At 54.0% G+C, this 22681-nt stretch overlaps 1 protein-coding gene across 1 annotated transcript; it reads right to left on the bottom strand.

The window, feature by feature from the left end:
- Positions 1-808: 808 nt before the first annotated feature.
- PRKCG (protein kinase C gamma) lies at positions 809-22615 on the bottom strand. Its single transcript, XM_037517169.2, has 18 exons — positions 22432-22615; positions 22102-22133; positions 21154-21236; positions 17313-17424; positions 17035-17166; positions 13907-14063; positions 13179-13313; positions 12879-12966; positions 12283-12312; positions 8267-8419; positions 7851-8039; positions 6194-6285; positions 6011-6073; positions 5754-5892; positions 4651-4731; positions 3480-3587; positions 1963-2103; positions 809-1722 (listed from the first exon to the last, which is right to left on the bottom strand). The coding sequence occupies exons 1-18, from the start codon at positions 22599-22601 to the stop codon at positions 1534-1536; spliced, it is 2094 nt and encodes a 697-aa protein (XP_037373066.1). The 5' UTR covers positions 22602-22615; the 3' UTR covers positions 809-1533.
- Between the last annotated feature and the right edge of the window lie 66 nt (positions 22616-22681).

Genomic DNA, 22681 nt, shown 5'->3' with positions numbered 1-22681 from the left:
CGCGCGCCGAGGGTCGGCGCGGGGCTGGGGCGCGGGCGGCGGGCGCGGGCGCCGCGGGGCGCTGGGAGAGGCCGGGGCGCCGGCAGCCAATAGGCCGAGTCCTGATAACCCAAGGGCCTCCGGGACGAAAAGCCGCCACTCCTCCACTCTGGGGGAGCCTGCGAATCTTTGGGGCGCAGTCCCCTCCAAGCACACAGACAGAGGCACACCATTGACACGCGGCGCCTGTCCTGAAACTACATTTCCCATAAGCCCTGACGGCAAGGGGCCGCATTTGAGGGGAAGGGTCTGGCGCGATGCGTGCCGGGAAGTGTAGTCTCTCCGGAGTCCTCGCCGCTCCTCCGGCTCGCAAGTGGGTCAAGGCGGAGCGCGCGTCCCCCGCCTTCGGCTTCCGTCGCCGGCTCCTCAGCTCGCAGGTGCGGGGGGTTTCGGTCTCTCCCTCCGACCGAGTCTCCTCGTCTTCCCGCGGGAGGCTCGCTTTTGATTTCCCAGGTGCTGGGTCTCAGCACGTGGCCGTGTGTCTGTGAGTTCGCGTCCTGCTCCCGGCGGCTATGTGCGTGCTCGTGTGCCAGCCACTCTCAGGGGTGTGCGTCTACCTCTCGGTCCCCTGTGCCTCCCCCGCCCCAGGCTGCTGTGTGTATCTTCTCTCGCTGATGGGTCTTTTGTGCTTCCCCTTCTCTCTGCCGCCATCTCCCCCCCACCCCGCCCCCTGTCTCTTCATGGTTTTTTTTTTTCTATGTACAGTCACTTCCCACCTCCGCAGCCCCTTCAGCCTCCAAGCCTAGAAGAAAACATCCAAACACTTCAGCATCAGCATCCCAAATTTATTCTCCAGCAGCGGTGGCCAGTGGGAGATGTAGAGAGTAGAGAAGGAGGGACCAGGGAGTCCCCAGAGTGGTGGCAGGCAGGGGTGGGTGGGGATGAGGGTCCGAGCAGGACTGAGCCATGCACCTGCAGGCGAGCAGGGATGGGTTTATGATGGGGAAGTCTAGACCAAAAGCTGATTGAGAACAGTTGGGGAAAGAGTCCTCCAGATCTCCCAGGAACCCCAGAGCCTAGAGGAGGGGCACTGGAGCAGGAGGCACAGCCCCCCACTTGCTCCAGAATGTAGTGGAGGTGGGAGGGGCCTCAAAGTTGGGTAGCGGGCTGGTTCTGGAAATCCAGTCTGGAACAGCCTACCCCACAAGACTATTTCCCAGAAAGGAAAAAAAGAGAGAGGCATTGAATCTACCAAGACGGAGTCTAGAACCCCAGGGGGCTGGGATGGAGGAGGTGGTTCTGGCACCTGGTGGAGTAGAGTCCAGAACCCTGAGATGGATGAGACTATTCAGCACAGCAGAATCCAGAACACGGGAAGGCTCTAGACACTGTATGGAGTTTAGAATGCCAAGAGCGCTTGGGTGGGCATCTAGCACCCACAGGGCAGAGGCCAGACTATTGGGGAGCAAGATATAGAATCAGAAAGGGGTGGCAGTGGGGTTAAACCGGTGTGGCGGCGGGGGCGATGGCGACACCTAGCGGCTGCAGGTGAGATTACATGACTGGCACAGGCACTGGGCTGATGGGGCTGCGGGCGTCCGGGTGCACGAAATCGGGGTTCACGTAGGTGAAGCCTTGGAAATCCGCCTGGTCGATGCTGGCAAGAACTAGGCGATCTGGGGGCGTCAATGCAGGCGCTGCCCGCGTGAAAAACTTGTCGAAATTCTCGCCGCTGCGGCCACACTGTGGAAAATACCCAGAGGACAACCTGAGAAGTTCTGCCCCCTCCTTGGGTGTCCATCTATGTACCCCGTATTCACCTCCTGTCTCCTTTGGGCCTCTGCACATCCCTCATAACCTTTGCCTCTCCCTTTAGGGGGTCTCCCCACAAGGAACCCCAGGCCACCTCCACATGCAGGTACTGGAGCTCACTGCCCCTGCCCCCCCCCCACCCCGAACTAAAGGGCGAGAAAGGTGACTGACCGGGCGGGGTCTGAATGGAGGCGCAATCTCCAGTCGTTCCAGCCGTTCCCAGTCGATCCAGCGGAAAAAGCCATGGGCACGAATGGTGGGTTCCCCGTCGGGCCCTGAGCCCAGGCGCTTTGCTGGGTGCTTGGTTAGGAACTGTGGAAAACACAGAGAAAGACGGACAGACGGACAGAATCCCAGACAGGGAGGCCCAGAGAATGAGAAAAAGAAAGACAAGGATAGAGAGACACCCACAAAGAGATCCAGAGAGGAAAAGACAGCAAGGGGGAGCAGGGGTGGGGGCAGGAGAAATTAGAAAGGGAAGGTGAAAGAGGTGAATACGGAGATGGGACAAGAGGGAGCCACACCCAGAGAGCAAGGGGCAGAGAAAGGGAGAGACCAGGACAGAGAAACCCAGACAGAGTGGAGGAGGACAGAGGGGAACACCAGAGGGGGATGGAGAGAGGTTGAGACCAGAAGAGGGGAACAGAGATTGAGTGAAGGAAAGAGACCCAGAGAAAGTAGGAGATGGAGGAGATTTGGGGGGGGGGTGTGCAGAGACCCAGAAAGAGAAGAGAATGAAGACCCAGCAGACAAACCCCCAGGGAGAAGCAAAAGAACAGATAAGAAGCAGAGATCAGAACAAAGAGCCCCCAAAAAGAGGAGGAGAGAGATCCGGAGAGAGAAGGGCAAGACAGAGTGTGAGTGTGTGTGTTTGGGCGTTGGGGGGAGGGGTAACATAGAGGCAGGGGACAGAGGTTCAGATTGTGGACAGAGATCCCAAAGGACACAGAGGACAGGCAGAGACACAGAAAGCCCCCATCATATAAATGTAGATGGAGGCACATGGACGAGACAGCAGCCCACAGAGACAGGAGCTAGAGGCAGACTGTGCTAACATCTCTTGAAAGCTGCTAGACTAGGCTCTTTCTCCTGAGTTAACCCCCAAAGAGGAAACTGAGGCTCCCAGAGTTTCAGAGACTCATCCAAGAAAAGTGGCAGAAGTTAGGCTCACTGGGCCCACCCTGTTTTGGGGAGACAGGCCCTAGCCTTCCTGCACTTCCCTGAGTAGTGGGAAAAAGAAAATGGGAGAGGGCCTCCCTGGTGGCGCAAGGGGTTAAGACGCAACTTATGAAGCTGTCCGCAGCCAGTGCAGCACAAGTTCGATCCCCAGCCAGGGAGACACCCACATGGCGCAGCAGACCTCTCCTGACTTGCCCGCTGCTCCCCCCAGCAGTGTATTTCAGTAGATATGCCTGTTCTGTTCCCTGCTCTGTCTCTGGTGAATCCTCTCACCCTCCACACCTCTGGCCTGTACCCCAGTTTTTCTATGCATAAATAAATAAATTAAAAAAAAAAAAGAAAATGGGAGAAGAGCAGCAGGGGCATATGCCGGCCCCAGCATGAGACAAGCTTTTCCAGCAGATGGAAGGAATGGGCACTTGCTCTAATGTGCACAGAGACACCACATGGGCTGTCCTGGAAGGGAGCAATGGGGTGCACTGGAGAATCTGGGAGTCGGGGGCTCTCACCCCCTTGCAGATGGCCACGGCTTCCCGGGACAGTGACTTGGGGTAGGTGACGGTTTGTTCCATGATGGCCTGAAACAGTTCTTCTTCATCCTCCCCATCAAAGGGGGGCTAGGAAGGAGAGGGTGATTAGTCAGAGACTTGGCAAGCTACCTGTTGACACCTTCCACACCCTCATCACCCACCATGAAATGAACACCCCCCCCCCACTAACCACAGAGGAGAGTTTTATCTTTCTCCCTCTCAGATGCCCTCCTTTCTTATCTCAGATGCTTCAGCTCTCTGTACCTCTTTGCCGTCCTGTCTCTATCTGAGGTGTAAATCAGCAGGGTGTTAATGAGGCAATATGTCATTTAAATAGAAGAGAGGAAAAGCTGCAGGGGAAAACTGTAAAAGCATTTTTCCTGGTTGAATCAGTAGTCTCCAGTCTTTGGGGTTAGGGAAAGCAACCCAAAGCAAGGTTTCTTAATCTTTGGGAACTGAGGAGCTGGGTATACAATAGAGGGGGGTCTCTGATCTTGCTTGGGAATAATGCATCATCTCCATCTCTTAAAGTCTCTAAATGGACATTTTCTTCAATTAAAAATATAGGCAACCCGCTCCACAGTAGCACTTGTGACTTTATTGCCAGCAGAAATCACAGATATTTTCTTATTGTATTAGAGAAGCAGATACCTTAATATATCAGTAATCTCCACTTCAAAATTGCTGACAGACCTTCCTATTTACCTCCAATTACTGTTAAAACATATTATTTAATTCACTAATCATAAATCTCCTATATGTCCACCTCCCAATGTTTAATATTTTAGGCAACTCTATACCTTTCAAATAAACATATTTAATTGACATTTGTTACTTTTGTAAGTTTTAATAACCATACTCCAGTATGATCGATTTCTCCTTAAATCTTACCATTTTATTTGTGAATTTAAAAACTTTAAGGGGGGGGTCCCTAAACCTTACCAAATTACTACTGGGACCCATGGCACAAAACAAAGTTGCAGATCACCTGACGGGTGCGCAGAGAATGCTTCAGGACCAAGGACAGCGCTAGACGGGCCAGCGCTTCCCCGCAGATTAGCCCTACCTTCCTGATCTGCTCCATATCACAGATGGGACCCCATTCCTTGTTGCCTTTAGACAAGCCAGTTTTCCCCCCGGCTTCCCTTACCTGTCCTGCCAACATCTCATACAGCAGGACTCCAAAGGACCACCAGTCCACAGACTTCCCGTAGGGCTGGTAGGCAATGATCTGTCAGGAACAAGGGATGAGAGGCAAAGAATCAGGATTTGTGCTCTAAGAAGCCCAGGACGCCTCTAGCCTTACACCCTGGACACCCTACCCACTGTGCTTTCAGCACAGACTCTTCCAACTCAGAATCCTTGGCCAGAGTTTCATCCTTTGGAAAATGTTGAAAACAAACTTTACTTACTTAGAGCATCTCGTGGTTGAAATCAAGAGACTATCTAAGGGTCAAGTCACATGCTCCCCTGTTCTTGAATATTTAGGTACCTGGACCCAGTCCTTACAATATCAGGTGCATAGGGCTAAATAGCAGAGACCAGAGCATCTTGAATCTGGATGCATTTCAGATTCATCTAGGAGGTTGTTTAAAAATAGATGTTCCCAGCCCTGAAGAATTTCAGCCTCAATAGGCAGGAATATGTGTGTGTTTCAAAATTTTCCCAGGTGGTTTTGATTTCCAGCTAGGTTTTGTAACCACTGACATTGATTCCTTGGACCCTAGCATTGAATCACCTGGGAAGAGCAAGGATGGCACCACCAATACCACCTCCTCTAACTGAGAAAAGTCAGGACACGCTCTCTACCCACTTATTTACGTTCAGATCATTAGCTCCACCCCCTTAACAAAAGCAGAGAACACTCCACCCACTTGCAAGAGTCAGGAGACAGCCTCCACACACTTAGTGTTCTAGGGAGACAGCCCCACGCACGCAGAGTACACTGGAAATCGCTCCACTCTGCACCCCATCCTAGAATAGTCCAGTAACAGGCTCTGAGCTCTAGAATCCTTATTAATTGGTCCTGCCCACTTTGCCTATTTAGAGACCTAGCTCCCCCCACACACACACTTAGAATGCTAGGCGCACAGGCCTCTGCCCAGCCAGAGAGCCCACGCTACATCGCCCACCATGCACGTAAAGACCCCAGGACCAGCCCCCCAGTTACTAGAGATACACAGAATACTAGACAACCAACCACAGTCACTCAGCGAACATGGAAAGCACCAAGGGCATCGGAATCCAGGTTACCTCGGGGGCTATGTAATCTGGGGTGCCGCAGAAGGTGCGGGTGGTGGTCCCGGGGAAGACGTTCTCCTTACACATGCCAAAGTCAGTGATTTTGATGTGCCCTTCTGCATCCAGCATCACATTGTCCAGTTTCAGGTCCCTAGGACAGGGCAGGGGAGTGGAGGCAGAGGTTGCAGAAAGGGTTGAGTTCAGCCAGTTTGAGCTGTGAGTTTGAATCCCTTCCCCTCTAGGTGACCAACAGGTCCACGGCTGCTCACCGGTAGATGATGCCCTGATTGTGAAGGAAGAAGAGGCCGATGGCGATTTCGGCTGCGTAGAAACTGGAAGAGAGTGGGGGGGGAAGTCAGAGGTCAGAGGTTGGATCCCTCCCCCGCTTTCCCCGTCATAGTCCCTCGCACCCCCCTCCCACGCCACCAACCCCTCTCCTGGCTGGGACTCACGCTGCGTGGGGCTCCTTAAACTTGCCCAACTGCTGAATGTGGTACATCAAGTCGCCCCCGGTGACATACTCCATCACAAAATACAGGCGATCCTGGGGAGGAGTGGGCGGGGCTTAGAGGCGAGGACACGCCCACCAGGGAGTGGGACCCACTTGGGACACACGTGGGGGGCTCCAGATTCACCCAGTCAGAAATCCAGAGGCCTGGTCACGCCTACGGGGAGGCCCTGGCGATTCTAGGCCGGCCACTCTGAATCTTCCTCCATCCCATCCCCACACACTGAATTATCAGCTGGTTCGGTTCTGCGCCCTCAGCATTGAAGACTGAGACCCTTCACTCATTAAAAATCCTGGGGATAGGGGGCCTCCCTGGTGGCGCAGGGGTTAGGACGCAACCTACGAAGCTATCCGCAGCCTCTGCAGCACAAGTTCGATCCCCGGCCAGGGAGCTACCCACATGGCGCAGCAGACCTCTCCTGCCTCGCCCGCTGCTCCCCTCAGCAGTGGATTTCAGTCAGTCTGCCTGTTCTGTTCCCCGCTCTGTCTCTGGTGAATCCTCTCACCCCCCCCCCACACCTCTGGCCTGTACCCCAGTTCTTGTTCGTATAAATAAATAAATCTTGGGCCTCCCCTGGTGGCGCAGCGGTTGAGCGCTGGGCTGCCCGCAGACTCTGCCGCGCCGGTTCGATCCCCGGCCGCCAGCGAGGGTCCCACAAAAAAAAAAAAAAAAAAAAAAAAAAAAAAAGAAAGAAAGAAAGTCCTGGGGATACAACTTCTTCCACACCCACCCACTCATACATGCAATTCTGGTCATCAAACCAAAGCCGCCCTCGACAACAATAATTTATTTTAACCTGGGGAGCTGGCTGTGCCCTTTTGGAAGTGGAGACACAGCCTCTCAACCCCCTCAGGGTTCTGACTCCTGTCCCATCCCACAATCCTGGGGAAACGCCCCATTTCTCATGAGTCCTACACTCAGAAGCCAAGAGTGAGCACCTCGGAGCTCAACTGTAGGCATTCCCACTCACAGCCATTCTCCACACGCCTTCTTATACTCAAAATCCTTTACTCAAAAAACACCCACTCAAGGGCCTCCCTGGTGGCGCAAGGGGTTAAGCACCACACTATGAAGCAATCCGCAGCCTCTGCAACACGAGTTCGATCCCCGGCCAGGGAGAAACCCACATGGCGCAGCAGACCTCTCCTGACTCGCCCGCTGCTCCCCTCAGCAGCGTATTTCAGTCAGTCTGCCTGTTCTGTTCCCCGCTCTGTCTCTGGGGAATCCTCTCATCCCCCCACACCTCTGGTCTGTACCCCAGTTCTTGTATGCATAAATAAATAAATCTTTAAAAAAAAAACACCCACTCAAGACCAAGCTCACTCAGGCCACGCCCACCGAGGGGCCTAACCTTCAGGCCACGCCCCTGCAGCGCACCTGCATGCTGACCACACCCACCGAGGGGCCCAGCCTTCCGGCCACGCCCCTGCAGCGCACCTGCAGGCCACGCCCACCGAGCGCCCAGGCCCACCCATGCCCAGGCTGAGCGCATGAGTCTCAGACTTTTTGCCGTGAGCGGAGACCCCTGAAGCTGAGCCCGGCCTATCCACGCGACATGAGGCAGGACTCTGGAGTCCGCCTTAGTTTCCTCCTTCCTTACCGGGGTCTGGAAGGTGGAGTGGAGCTGGGTGAGAAAGTGGGGCCTGCCTCCCGGGCCTCGGCCCCCCAGGGCCAGCACGCGTTTCTCCACCAGGGTACAGTCCACGTCGTCATCCTGGACGATCACGTCTTTCTTCAGGATCTTGATGGCGTAGAGCTCGTCGGAGCCCCTGCGCTCGGCCAGCATCACCTACGGATTCAGGCGCACGGAGAAACAGAACCCTAGGACTTTCCTTTCTCTCGGGGCACCGGGCTTCCCCACTTTGCCAACCCCTGCCTCTGGGTGGTTCTCCCCAGAGACCCTGGGGCCTTGGTAGCCTGGTGCTGAGCCTGGCCCTGGCCATCTTCTCCAAGGGTCAGAAATAGGACCTTCCCCACACTGCTTCCACTCCCACCCCCAGAGCCCCAGAATCCAACCTTCCCAAAGCTGCCTTTTCCTAGAACCATGAGGAAACTGAAGTCAGAGATGTGCAGCCGTCCAGGGCCCGCCCCGAAGAAGCAGCGCTTGGAGTCGGTGGGACTAGGGGATGGGGAGGGGATTGGAGAAGACGAGGGGCCCATCCGGACCCGCTGCGAGAGAAATGAGAGAAGGGGGAGTTGTCAGACCCCAGACAGGAATAAGGCGACGCCCCTGAGAGGGAATATCCAAGAATGAAAGGCTTGGGGAGAAACGGACAGGGAAAACCACTGTCCCCACCCCTGCTCCTTGGTTCAACAACCTTCTCCGATTTACAGAGCCAAGAGGGTTTATTTACTTGGCCAACACTTAGCTAGCCTACTCTCTGACCTTGTCTTTGAAAAATCCACCTCGTTTTAGAGAAGAAGAAACTGGCACAGAGATGTTAATTAACTATCCCAAAGTCAGTGAAAAGTGTGTGAAAAGCAGAGCCAGGAAAAAAAAAAAAATGCAAAAAGTTCAATTCCAGGGTCTCCGTGCTCCAAATTGCTAAGCTGGAATTCCTGAGAATGTTCCCCCACCCCCAGGCTTTATGTTCCCTTAAATCTGAGGTGCAGTCTGAGAATCTGCATCTGTTAGGAATTCCTGGATGACGCTCACTTGGCTTTAAGTTCCAGGCCTTTGCTGTGTCCTCAGGAGGGCGTCCTGTGATACCGCCCCTAGGGGACTTGCTGGGCTAGCGTCCACACTTGTACGTGATGGCTACCCTTTCTAAGGCATGCTCTACTGAGGGGTCAATTTAAAAATAAATAAACTGGGTCATGTGTCCCCTGTGCCCCTACACCTAAGCCCTTAAACAGCCCTGCATTAAGATTTTATTCCATATGGTTTGCAAAACCAGGCACAAATGGACCCTGCAGGTTGCTGTCCTGCCTCCCTCCATGGTCCAGTCATCCTGATCTAGACACCCTGCCCTCCCTCCCACCCCAGGGCCCTTGACGTGCTCCTCCTTCTCGCTGGAAAGTTCACCCCTCCAATTTCCTCCTAGTCCCCAGCTCCTCATGCTTTAGACCTTGACTCCAGAGCCACCGCATAGAGGCTTTCTTAACCAGGTCAGTTGCCTCTCTCACTGCCCCCTGCCACCACTGAGAGCTCCATTGTCACTCTTTTCTTAGTCATCTACATCTATTTGATTGCTGTGAGTTCCCTAAGGCTGGGGTCTGTTTTGTTCTCTGAAACACAGTAATGGTGCATGGGGAAGAGCTGGGGCTTAATGGGTTTTTATCAAACGCTGCAATCTTGTGGAGAAAAGCAGTCTGCCACCTGGATACAGATTCCATATCCTCAACTACAAGGCAGGGATAATAGCAGTAGCTCCCACATAGGGACCTGGCGAAGATGAAATAAATTAGCATGCACAGTGCTTCGGACAGTTTCCAGAGCGCAGCATGATAAGGGCCATTTCTGTTTGCTTTTCTTCTAGACACATACTGAGTGCTGGGCTAGCGCTGTGTCATTAATACTTGTAGATGAAGGAATTCATCAATGACATCCATGAAGAATGGCAAGAAAATGAAGGCACTATCATTGAGCGCTGGGTTGCGAAGCTGCCTGCAGCCTCTGCAGCCCCGGTTTGATCCCTGGCCGCCGGCGAGGGTCCCACATGGTGCGCAGACCTCTCCTGCCGCCCGCTGCTCCCCTCAGCAGTGTACCTCGGTCCTTCTGCCTGCTCTGCTCCCCACTCTGGCTCTGGTGAATTCTCTCACCCTCCCGCGCTTCTGACTGTACCCAGTGCTTGTATGAATAAATAAATAAATCTTTAAAAAAAAAAAAAAAGAAAAGAAAAGGCACTATCATGTGCATCTATTTTGTTTTGTTTTGTTTTCTTGGAAAACATAATCCCTAGTTTCCAAAGGAGCCTGTTAAGCCCCAAAAGATTGAGGGTGCAAAACAACACCCCAGCTTCTCAATAGTGGACATTTCAGGACCAGCCACCAGCAGCCATGCTGTTACTCACAAACACTCCACATCAGACACCTAATCCCATGGTCCCCCCCTTCCTGCCTCCAGATCTTACCCACTGTCTTCCAGGTCTTCGCGGCCAAGCCTCTGTCGGGTGAGAGCACAGGAATGTCACCTCTGCTGCAGAAGTGGTGAAAAACTGGGCAAGAGGCTATACCTCTGCACCTGAATTTCCTCCCTGCGTATCCCAGCTCCAAGCAGCCAGCTCTCATTCAAAACAGCCACCTCAGGGATTTGGTGGTATGTAGGTGCTTGAGCCTGCAGCGAGACCCCTGAAATGTTTTGTTTTTTCTCTCTCTGGCAAACGCTCCTGAGGACGCCCAACTGGGCCTGAAAACCCCAGTGCGCGTTTCTGCATTCTTCTTCCTTTCCTGGAGAAAGGAAGCCCACTGGTGTTTGCTTACTCCTGGCGATTCCTCAGCTGCTCCCTGTCCTTGGGGTTGCGAAGGTCACCTCCCTGGATAGCCTCCAAGTTGGGGGCTAAAGGCTCCTGTGGCCCCCACAATGCCTGTAAGGCCTCCACTCTTGTGGAAATTCCCTGCTGAGATGACTTGTGTTTCCAGGTTCTGTGTGACACAGACCTGAGCTACTTAAAGCCGGAGACTGTGTCTCCACCCTTCCTGTCTCCCCACTGTCACCCAGCAGCTGGCAGGAACACAGATCTCATCAAGAGGGTGTGCAGCGGACCGAGGGCTGGGAGAAGAGGGCTGCTGGCTACCACGGGTGCCCAGCTCTCCCTGGGGTCTTCGCTGTCGCCCTCTTCCTCCTTCCACCAGTGCCCTCTACCCTCCCTCTCTGCACACAGGCGGTCATCTAGCTCAAATCTAAATCACCTCAGGTACCCTTGATGTCCTCCCATCTTACTTGGTCTGAAAGTCAAATTCCTTCCAATGACTGACAAGGTACCCTCTGACATCACCTGCTTCTTACCCTTCGGCCTCCCTGTCCTCCATGCTGTGCTGCAGAAACCCCTGCCCAGCTCCTACCCCAGGGCCTTTGCACTTGCATCTGACAGTGGTCTTCACAGGCTCGTCCATGCGAGGGGGACAGTGGCTGCACCACCCAGCCCAGGAGAGCGGAGGCCCCATGTGGGATTACACCCTAGACTTTGCCTGCTGAGGAAATGGCCTCAGGATGCGTTTCAGCACTGATGGGATGCCTGTCTGCATTAGCATTTACTTCATTCTCTGACTTTCTTCCACTTCCTCTGACTGTAAGTCCCAGGAGAGCAGGGATTTTTTTTTTTTCCTGTCTTGCCTGCTGTTGTATCCTCTGTGGCTTAAACCACGCCTTGCACATGGAGGGAGCTCAACAAATTGGTTTTTGAAAGAATAAGTTAGCGAGAGAACTTTTCTTCCTAGGGTCTGGAGTCTGGCTTCCCTCCCCTTTGCCAGGGACTTGCTGTACTCCCTCCAGGACTGGCCCCCCTGGGAAGCTGCCTCCCATTCCCCCAGAAGGGGCTAGGGGCTTTGGGACTCCCTGCAGCCTGATGTTATCTCCATTATCCAACACATTTCTTAGGCGTGAGTGTCTCTAGCTATAATTTTCTCCAACATGGAAAGAGGAGCTCCCCAGGGAATGGCCTGGTTCTGCTCCCAGAACAGGGCTTGGCTTAGGTAACGCTTCAGAAATAGGTGAGAACATGAGTTGCAGAAATTCCAGGGAGATAAACAGACAGGACAACGCAAGGATCCATTCAGGTGTCACCTCCTAAGTGGAGTCCTCCCTGATGCCTTCCCCCGAGCGATTAGCACCTCCTCTATTCTTCTTCTTCGGTGCCCTGGGCTACTTCTAATAGAACACATCATCCTGGCATTTAAGAATCTGGAACTGTGTCCCTACTTTGGGGAGTTGCTTGAGGCTCCAACCCCAGCTGGAGCTTTAGGGCTACTGAGCAAGCACAAGAACCACAGCAAACAAGTGCGTGGAAATAGAGACAGAGCGGGGGAGGGAGAGGTGCAGAGGGAGAAACAGACCACAGGGACAAAACTCTCCATTCACAGCCTCTACTTACCTCATACAGTTCCAGGGGGTAGTTACAGGCCTGGGGAGGGGAAAGGCAGAGTCAGAGCCCCCAAAGAGATAGCAGCTTGCCCTAGAGTGTGGGGTGAGAGGCCCCAAAACTCCCAAGCCATGAGATGGGTAGGAATTACAATTTCCGTCAAACCCTAGGGCAGGAGGCCCTTAGAAAAGGAGGCGCAGGGACCTTCCTGGTGGCACAAGGGGTAAAATCTCAGCACTATGAAGCTATCGCCAACCACTGTGGCCTGAATTCAATCCCTGGCCAGGGAGCTGACCCACATGGCACAGCAGACCTCTCTCCTGTCTCCCCGCTGCTCCCCTCAGCAGTGGATTTCAGTCAACCCCCCTGTTCTGCTCCCCACTCTGTCTCCTGTGAATCCTCTCACCCCACACCTCTGACCTACATCCCAGCTCTTGTATGCATAAATAAAATAAATCTTTAATAAAAGAAAAGGAGGCGAAGTAGCTGCAGGGTCTCTCAGGAATGGTAACTCCAGGCCCAGTGGGCACTGAGGAGGCTGAGGACCTGGCCAGCCCTGAACTGGGGGCGCTGGGGACTCTCCCAGTGGGCAGCCACACTCTGGGTACCTCAAACTTCTGGAGGAGGCTGCAGTTGTCAGCATCAGCCACCGGCACATTGTAATACTCGCCCTCCTCCTGGTTCAGTAACTTGTACCTGACACGCAGACAGAGAGCAGAGCGGGGAGGGGCACCCAGCGGGACAGGCAGAGACAAGGAGGGAGGAGAGAGACACCAAGAAGGACACAGAGATGGAGAGAGAGAGAGTGAGATAAGGAGAGGGAGGAGCAGGGAGGTAGTAAGAAAGATGGTCGCCTGAGGGGAGACCACACGCAGACACAGAGTGGGGCACCAGGCCCCGCCACTCACCAGCCATCCACAGGTGCCTTCAGCAGCTCCGAGACCCCGAAGGACATGGCACCCATGAAGTCGTTGCGGGAGGTCCTGTCCCAGTCCCATACCTCCACGCTGAGCCGGCGCTCCACGTCCCCGGGCTTCAGGTTGCTGCAGGCGGGATGAATGGGTCAGGGCGCCAGCTCCCGGCGTCCCCCTTGTGTTGGAGGAGGCGTGCAGGCCCTGCGGGCTGGGCCTGTGTCTCCCCACCTCTGACCTTCCTGAAGGGGGGCTCTCTCCCCATGTCAGGGCCTAAGTAGACCTGGACAGCTTTCTCCCTCCCTCTATCCCTGGCCTTTCCCTCCACAGCTCTCTTCTCCCTCTGGGTCTCTGTCCTGCTATCTCTGCACCACTTGGCTTCTTTTTCTCTCCCTCCTATCCGTCCACCCACCATCACCGCCACCATCCTTCTGCCTGCATCCCTCCACCATTCCATCTGAGTGTCTCTGGCGTTGTTCCTCTTCTGAGATCTCTCTCACTCTCTCCTTCCCACCAGCTCTTTCTCTCTCTCTGTCTCTCTCTCCCACCCCCAATCTGTCTTCCTCTAAAGTGAGTCCCTCATTACTCCATCCCCTTTACCCACCATTCACTTCTGCCCAGAGGACGCCTCTGTCCTAACACCTGTTCTCTAGGGCCTTGTGGGTCATGGGCCCCGCAGATCATTCTCTCTCAGTCATCAAGGTCCGCCCTGGCCCTGGACTCACAACACAAAGGTCTCGTTCCACACAGGGTTTAGCGTGGCTTTCACAGTCCGGGTCTTCTGCTTTGTCAAATTCCGAGGGTCTGGGATGAGCTTCAGCTTCACATAGGGGTCAGACAGACCATTGGGGTCCATGGGGATGAGGTTGCGGGCCTCTCCAACTGAGGGGAGAGGGAAGGAAGGTAGATTGAGTCAGAGATGCAGGAAGAGGCCCCTCACTCTCTCTTCCAGTCAGCATGTTCTCTTGGGCCTCCCTGGTGGCGCAGGGGTTAAAGTCTCAGTGCCATGAAGCTATCGCCAGCCACTGCAACAACAGTTTGATCTCTGAGCAGGGAGCTGACCCACATGGCACAGCAGACCAGCCCTGTCTCCCCGCTGCTCCCCTCAGCAATGTTTCCATAGATCCGCCTGTTCTGCTCCCCACTCTGTCTGTGGTGAATCCTCTCGGTCCCTGCACCTCTTGGCCTATACCCCAGTTCTTATGCACACAGATAAAAATTAAATAAAAAAAAAAAAAGAGGGTCCTCTCTGGTGGCGCAAGGGGTTAAGCACCGCACTATGAAGCAATCCGCAGACTCTGCAGCAGGAGTTTGATCCCTGGGAGGCCAAGGAGCAACCCACATGACACAGCAGACCCCTCCTGACTCGCCTGCTGATCCCCTCAGCAGTGTATTTTAGTCAGTCTGCCTGTTCTGTTCCCCACTCTGTTGCTGCTGAATCCTCTCACCCCCTGCATCTCTGGCCTGTGCCCCAGCTCTTGTATGTATAAATAAATAAATCTTTAACAAATAAATTAATTAATTTAAAAAAAGAAGTGCATGTTCTCAGCTGTGTTTTTCAGGATCTACAGGTCTGATCTCTTACCTCTCTGATAGCCAGAGGACAGGGAGAGCCAACAGCACTTTCCTCCTCCAGAGAAGCAGAAATCAGACTCAAAGCAATCAAAATGACTTTCCTGCCCAAATTTAGCACAACCCCCATCAAAACAGCAGCAATATTTTTCAAGGAAACTGAACACAAAATATTGAAATTTATGTGGAACTACTAAAGGTCTCAAACTGCAAACGCCATCCTAAGAAAATAGGAGAGAAATGGAGGTTCTCCATTTACCTGACTTCAAACTTTATTTTAAAGCAAGAGTATTAAAAACAACGCAGTATCAGCACAAAAATACATGCATGGACCAATGGAACAGACTCAAAAGTCTAGAAATAGATCCACATACATGCCAGCACCTCATCTATGGTAAAGCACCTCTGATCATAAATTAAGGCAAAGACAGTCTTTTTAATAAATGGTGCTGGGGCCTCCCTGGTAGCCTGAGCGTTAAGTCTCAGTGCTACCTCTGCAACGGCCCACCACAACAGCCTGAGTTCGATCCCAGGCCAAGGAGCTAAGCCACAAATGGCACAGCAGACCTCTCCTGTTTCACCCACGGCTCCCCTCAGCAGTGTATTTCAGTATATCCACCTGTTCTGTTCCCCGCTCTGTCTCTGGTGAATCCTCACACACACACCCCACACACACCCCTCTGGCCTACACCCCAGTTTTTCTATGCAAAAATAAATAAAATCTCTTTAAATAAATAAATAAATGGTGCTGGAAAAATTGGAAAGCCACACCAAGAATCCAGTTGGAGTACTTGCTAACTCCATACACAAAAATAAATTCCAAACTGGCTAGAGATTTAGATATAAGAACTGCAACGATCAAATACTTAGGAGAAAACATAGGCGATACATTCCATGATATCAACAATAGAGATATTTTGAGAGACTCGACCCCTATGGCAAGAGAATGAAAAAGAAAAATAAACAATTGGGATTACTTCAAGGAGATTAAATAGACACCCCGCTGGGTGAGAGAAAATATCTGCACACTACACAACTGATAAGGAAACAACATCCAAGACACATAAAAACGGCATGCAATTCAACAGTAAAAATTCCAAATAACCCAATTAATGAATGGGCCCCAGAAATGAAGAGAGAATTCACCAGAGAGGACACGCAGAGGGTCAAAAATGTTCATTGTCACTTCTAAAGTGAGAGATGCAGATGAAAACTACAATGAGATACCATTTCACACCCTTGACAAGGACACGTATTCAAAAGACCCCCAACAAGAGTGCAGGAAAGGATGCCCAGAAAAAGGAGCTGTATTACACTGTTGGTGGGAGTGCGAACCGGCGCAGCCATATGGAAAGCGATCTGGATTTACCTTAAAAACTAAAAAGCGAAATACTGCAGGACCCTGCAATCCCACTCTTGGGCATCTAGCCACAGAACATGAAACCATCAACAAAAAAACCTGTATCTTCCACCAAGTTCACAGCAGCATTTTTTACAGTGGCCGGGCCTTGGGGGGAGCCTAATGTCCACTGAGGAATGATTGGATCAATGTAGAGTATTATTATGTAGCCATAAGAAAGGGTGAAATGCAGTTATTTTCAAAAAGTGGAGGAAATTTTTCAAAACGTAGTGGACATTAATAAACATTCTAAGTGGGCCTCCCTCGTGGCGCAAGGGGTTAAGCACCGCACTATGAAGCAATCCACAGCCTCTGCAGCACGAGTTCGATCCCCGGCCCGGCCAGGGAGCAACCCACATGGTGCAGCTGTCTCCCCGCTGCTCCCCTCAGCAGTGTGATTCAGTCAGTCTGCCTGTTCTGTTCCCCACCCTGCCTCTGGTGAATCCTCTCACCCCCTGCATCTCTGGCCTGTGCCCCAGCTCTTGTATGCATAAATAAATAAATCTTTAAAAAAAAATAAACATTCTAAGAGCTGAGGGAGGTATAAGAGGACACAAGGAATGGGGGTGGGGGGAGAGATTAGACCCAAAGCCCCTTCCTCCCTTGGCGTCCAGGTGTCAGGACCGGCCACATCACCAGTGATAAGCCCTCCCTCTCAAGCACCATGAGGCCTGGAAAGGCCATTAAGAGGCTCTGAAAGTGGCCAGAGGTGCTATGAAGGGGGCGTGGCCAGGGAATGTCCAGCCCTTAGAGGCGGGGTGAGGAGTATGGGGGTGTGGTCTTTGCGTGGGCATGGCCTTCCCGGGTGGCCGGCGCACGAGAATTCAACCGGCGCTGCCCACTGGGGTGAAAGGCGTAGCCAGACCAGGGCCCAGGCCTCACCCGTGACGTGGATCTCATCTGCGGTGGGAGCCCGGATCTCCAGCTGCAGGCGCCCGCGGCGCTCCGTGTGGTCCACGCCGCACAGAGAGGGCACGCTGCGCACACAGCGCCGGTGCACGTTCATCTCGCAGCCTGCGGAGACAAACCCGGGATGGGCCTGCAGCCCTTGCGCCCAAGCCCAGACTCCATCCCCTCCTGCTTCCGAAACCTAGCCGCTATGCCTTTGGAGGGGCTCCGCAAGCGCCCAGTTCTGGGGTGCGCAGCCAGTGTAGACTCACAGGAGCATTTCATGCCCTGGTGCACCAGCCCGTAAAGGAGGGAGCCGCAGTGGTCGCAGAAGGTGGGACTGCTGTAGCTGTGCAGGCGGAATTTGTGCTTGTTCCGGGGGTCCTGGGGGCAGAGAAGAATAGGTCAGAAAGGCTGCAGCCTCCACTGATGACCCAAGAGCCCCTTAACGAGATTTTAACAGGGGCCTCCCTGGTGGCGAAGGGGTTAAAGAGGGGGTTATCAAAAGCCATCAAGCTAGCGCCAGGTACTGTAGCACGAGTTCGATCCCCGGCCAGGGAGCTGACCCACAGGGCGCAGCAGACCTCTCCTGTCTCCCTCCTGCTCCCCTCAGCAGTGGTTTTCAGTCAGTCCTCCTGTTCTGCTCCCCATTCTGTCTCTGGTGAATCCTCTCACCCTTCCCCCCGACTTCTGGCCAATACCCCAGCTCTTGTATGCATAAATAAATAAATCTTTTAAAAAAGAAGAAGACTTTAACCAGAGGTACCCAGCCTCTGCAGCTCCACAGTGCATTCTTCAGAAGACCAAAAATCACCCCCAGCCTTTGCCCTCCTTTGCACATAGATAGCATCAACCTACGTTTAGGTCAAGATAACTTAGGAAATGGAAAAGCTCAACTTGTAAATGAAAACCCCTGTCAAGAATAATGACTTTTTTTTTTTTTATGGTCAGTGACTCATCATTCTTTTCCTTCTGCATGTGTGCTACTCCGTAACGAGTATATAAACTGACTCAAAATTACAATTGTCAGAGCGGTTCTCAGAGAAAAAAAATCTGCGACTGTCTCCCAGCTTCGAATGCTCACTTTGATTACCTAATAAACTCCTTGAGTAACTAGCATTAAGACTTTTATTTCAGCAGCTCTCTGACCATCTGTGTCTATGCAGAAGTCTCTCCTTTTTCTCTTTCCGTAATAACTTGCCAAGTGCTGAGGAACGGGGGAAAAAGACTTTTGTTTCATTTAACAGCATGGTGGATGGTGATAGAGTTCTGGAAGAAACATGAGGCAGGAGAGAGGATGCCAGCACAGTGAGGGGGTTGAGATTTGAAGCAGAGGGACCCACCAACTAGGTGGTGTTTGGGCAGAACCTGCAGGGGGGGGCAGCTTCCAAGGATCCTTAGTTCCTATCGGCCCCACCGCCCATTAAAGCTATTCTCTGAAGACTTGTGGTCCACCACGAACCCCAGAGCATCCACTGTGGCCTATGCCAATGTGGGCTTGCTGATGGTCCACTTCCTCTGAGTCCCTGGCGGGATGGACAGTATGAAATGACCTCGCAGGCATGGGGAGCCAGGTGAGGAAGTGAAAGCTGGAGAGTTGCAGCGTGTGCTGGGTCCTGGCGTGTGAAATGTGCTCGCTCAGTACTCTCGCTCCCGCTGCTATTGTTACTGCTCTAGTTATTATTAGTGATTTTATTGCAGTCCCACATAATCCCAGGTTTAATAAGAGCTAGGCCATCTCCCAGCTGTGTGATTTTGGGCTCATCCATTCCCAGTTTTGAGCCTCAGCATCGTCCTCTGCCCAGTAGAAATAAACAATCTCTGTCTTGAAACAGTGCTAAATGTCCGGCATCCAATGAAACATGAATTTAGGGCACCAGATAAAGTCTTCCTCCCTCCACCCCCAGCGATGACTGAGTGTTCACTAATTTGATATTTGCCTTTTTCTAAGAATGTATTGCAAGAGTTACCCTAGGGTGAAAATTCAGGACACTCTTCAACTTTTGTTTTACACTCCCCAGTGGGGGGAGTGGGGGGGAATTGGAAGTTGCCACGATCTCTTTCAAGGCTCTGGGCCTCAAAAGATCACCAGCTGCCCCTAAGGGCCCACTCTAACATGGAGGGTTGTGGTAGCCGGAAATGAGATCCTGGGTGTGAAAGCCCCAGCAGGGTACCTGGCACACACTTGGCCACAGGACCCATGGATAGAAGCTTGGTCCAAATCTTTACTGTGCCAACTAACCCAGATGTGTGTGTCTCCCCTGCCCCCCACGCACATACCACCCTTTACTGAAACTTGGTTTCTTCTGGTAAAATGAGAGCCACAAGCCGTCCCTGGAAAGGGGCCCCTTAGGAAGATGAAATAAAGCCCTGCTCTAAGTCCTTAGCCCATCCTAAGCCCTGGATCCGTGTTCCTTACAATAAGATCAAAAGCATTAAGTAGAGAAAAGAAGCGACGTGACCAAGAGGAAATACTTCCCTCCCTTCACTAGTCACCTGTTTTATCGCTGGCAATAGTAATAATTTTAACAACATTAACAGCCCATCTTTTGTCTCTTGTTATATGTCAGCTACTGTCCCAACTATGGGACTCATTGAGCCCTCAGAAGAATCTGATGAGGTGGGCATGCTAAGCACCCCCATTTTAGAGGTGAGGCATTCCAGAGGTGCAGAGAAGGGCAAAGGCCATTTGGAAGGTCATAGAACCCCTTTGCAGGATTTTAATCAGGTGTCCACCTCAGGAGCCTCCATTCAGATGGAGACAGGAACAATGCTGAACCTCACCAGGTTCAATCTATGCTGGTACAAGGTACCCGGTGAGAGCCTGCGATCAGCACTGGGTCAGCCGGAGGCAGTGCTGGCATGGAAGTGGGCAGGTGAGGTGGCCAGTCAATTACAGGCCCGGGTGCTGGTGGCTGGGAGGCTCAGGATAGGTTCTCGGAAGTCACACCTTCTCTGCGAACTTCGATGTTCAGCTGCCAAGCTGGTGAAATGGCTCATGGATTTCTGTGGCTCCTCTGTCTCTCTGTCTCTCTCCCTGTTGATCCTTAAACTGTCTCCAAACCTGTATCACGCCCTGGGCTAGACCCTTAACCCATAACCCACCTGACTTCCTAGCACAGTCAGAGCAAGCCTGGGGATGTCCAGTTGGAAGCTGGCTCGTGGGTACCCAGGAACCAGGTGTGACCATCTAAATTTAAATTAATTGCAATTTAATGGAATTCAGATGTCCAGCCCTCCCACAACAAGTGCTAGCTGTGCATGGCTGCTGTGTTGGACTTGGGACAATGCAGACAGAATAATTCCCATCACTGCAGGATGTTCTATCGGTCCACACTAGACTGTCAGCCCCATCTTCCGGAGGTGAGGTTCAGGGAGAAGAGCCCTGACAGAGTGAAGGAGGGGACCAGGAGGGGTACAGGGAGGCTGACTATTGTTGTAAGTGCCCGATGGGGGAGGAGGGAGAGAGAGAGAGGTTGTGCGTGTCTGTGCATGGGGGTGTGTGTGTGCATGGGTGTGGGTGTGTGCGCATATGTGAGCCTGTGGCTTTGGGCTCTCTCTGGGCTTCTCTCTCCGGGCACCCCCAGGCTGGAGCTTTGCGCGTGCTAGTGTCTCCCTCTGGGCATCTGCTGTCTGCCTCTCTCCCCAGGTCTCCCCTTTACCTTCCTCCTGTGGGGCTCTCTCTGGCCCACCCCCTACCCCCCCCCCCCCCCCCCCCCCGTCTCTGGATTAGGGTCTCTCTTTTTCTGCATCTCTGACATTCTGTTTTATCTCAGGGTCTCTACAGAATCCACGTTTTTCTTTCTCTGTCCTGGCTGTTCCTTACATCTCTTGACTCTTGGGTCACAGCCCACCCCCTTCAGTTCCCATCTTGGGTTCTCTCACCGCTGCCACCTCTGTCCCCTACCTGTGTCCCAGGCCTGCCTCAGTCCCCGTCCCCTTCCCCCTTTCCAGGCCAAGGGCAGGGAATCTGGGCCAGACTAGCTCCCCCTCTCTCTCCAGCCCCCCTCCCCGCCCAGCCATAAAAATAGCAGGAGAAATTGGGACGGACGCTGAGGGGGTGAGGGCGGGGGCGCGGCCCGAGGAGGGAGAACCTGGCGTCCGGGCACTCACGTCCGTCTGGGGGCCTTTCCCGGCACCTGGACACTCGAAGGTCACAAATTCGTGGCATCGTCGATGAACCACAAAGCTGCAGACTGAAGGTGAGAATCACAGAGACACCTCTGAGGACAGAAAGAGCCGGACAGGGACCCCACACAGACTTCCACAGAGAGAAGCAAAGGCGGGGTCTCAGCACGCAGAGTGGGGCCAGGAGATGGAAAGGCAAGCGTGGACCCGAGGACAGAAAGAGACCCCAAGGGACACCCGCTACGCAGCCAGAGGGAGACAGAGAGACAGACAGGGAGAGAGAGAGCGAGAGAGAAGAGGGTCTCATTGACAAACAGCCCGCAGGGACGAGAAGAGAGAAGCAGCGGGAAGGAAGCCAGCGCCGAGAAACGGCCGCAGACAGAATGGAGGAAGCAGCAACTTGGGCAGAAGTGAGTCTGGGGGCCCCCGCTGCAGGCCCGCCCCCCTCCCTGACTCACTCTGTTCTCAGCAGTGGCAGCTGGTGCTTGAAGATTCGCCCCCCTCCTGCCCCTCATAACTGCCGGCCCCCTCCCGCCCATCAGTGACCCCACCCCGCCTGCCCCTGCCTAGGACGGTGGGTGTTGTCATGGTGACAGCAGCCTGGGGGGGGGCTCTGACTTTGCCTCTCCAGGCCCCCCCCCCCCGCCTTTCAGCTCCCCTTTTCCAAATCGCCCTGTTCCCATAGCAACCGATTCTCCAAATATCTGTCCCCACCTGGAGCCGGCCGAGGGAGGGGCCCCCAGCACCACCTCCGCGGTGGCCCCTCCGCAGAGCTCCCTCCCAGGCTCAGGCTGTGTCTCTGCCACACCCCCCGCCCAGGGCTCCCCCGCGCCTCTCTGGGGACCAGGGAACACGTGTGTCAAGCAGCCTCGGCGGCCCGGCCCCAGCCTCCACCCTCCTGAGGGTCCCGGGAGCCCAGGCCCCAGCTCTTACCTTGACACTGCAGGCCCTGTTTTCCAATCCCCCTGCCGAGAGCCAAGGGTCTGCGGTCAGCGCGGAGACGGGGACGGGCCCGCCTGCCAACCCGGGTCCTCCCTCCCCCTCGGACCCAGGAGTCTGCGCCCAGCCACCTCCTCTTTCTAGGAGCTGGGAAGTCTGGCCCCCAGCCCCGGCCCTCAGAGTCTAGGCCCCCAGCCCTCCTCCCTCGCCGCTGGGCCCAGGCCCCGGCTCCCTCCGACTCCAGGTCTGGGCGGAGCCCAAGGCGCGGGGCTGCGGACCCTCTCCTGGCTGTGGCGGGAGCCGCTCCCCAGCCCCTGCCCTCACCAGATGAAATCGGTGCAGTGGCTGCAGAAGGTTGGCTGTTTGAAGAAGCGAGCGGTGAACTTGTGGCTCTTGACTTCGTGGACCACCTTCTGCCTCAGAGCCCCCTTTCTGCAAAACAGGGGCCGGGGTCCCCCCTCGGAATCTCCTCCGCCGGGGCCCAGGCCCGCCATGGCCCTAGGACCCGCGCCCGGGCCGGGACCCGGCGTTGGGCAAACAGGTGGAGGGCGAGGCGCGGGGACTCCGGAGAGCG

This window comes from Talpa occidentalis, unplaced genomic scaffold, assembly GCF_014898055.3.
Source record: "Talpa occidentalis isolate TD23 unplaced genomic scaffold, MPIMG_talOcc4v2.1 talOcc4.17, whole genome shotgun sequence".
NCBI lineage: Eukaryota > Metazoa > Chordata > Mammalia > Eulipotyphla > Talpidae > Talpa > Talpa occidentalis.
The sequence above is the reverse complement of the archived record's forward strand: the minus strand, read 5'-3'. Positions and strand labels throughout refer to the sequence as shown.

Coding starts and splice junctions, on each gene's coding strand:
- PRKCG (XM_037517169.2), bottom strand. CDS start 22,601: ATGGCGGGCCTGGGCCCCGGCGGAGGAGATTCCGAGGGGGGACCCCGG. Junction 5,893..6,010: donor AATCAGGGCATCATCTACCG/GTGAGCAGCCGT, acceptor GCCCTGTCCTAG/GGACCTGAAACTGGACAATG. Junction 2,104..3,479: donor CCGTGGCCATCTGCAAGGGG/GTGAGAGCCCCC, acceptor TGTTTTCCACAG/TTCCTAACCAAGCACCCAGC.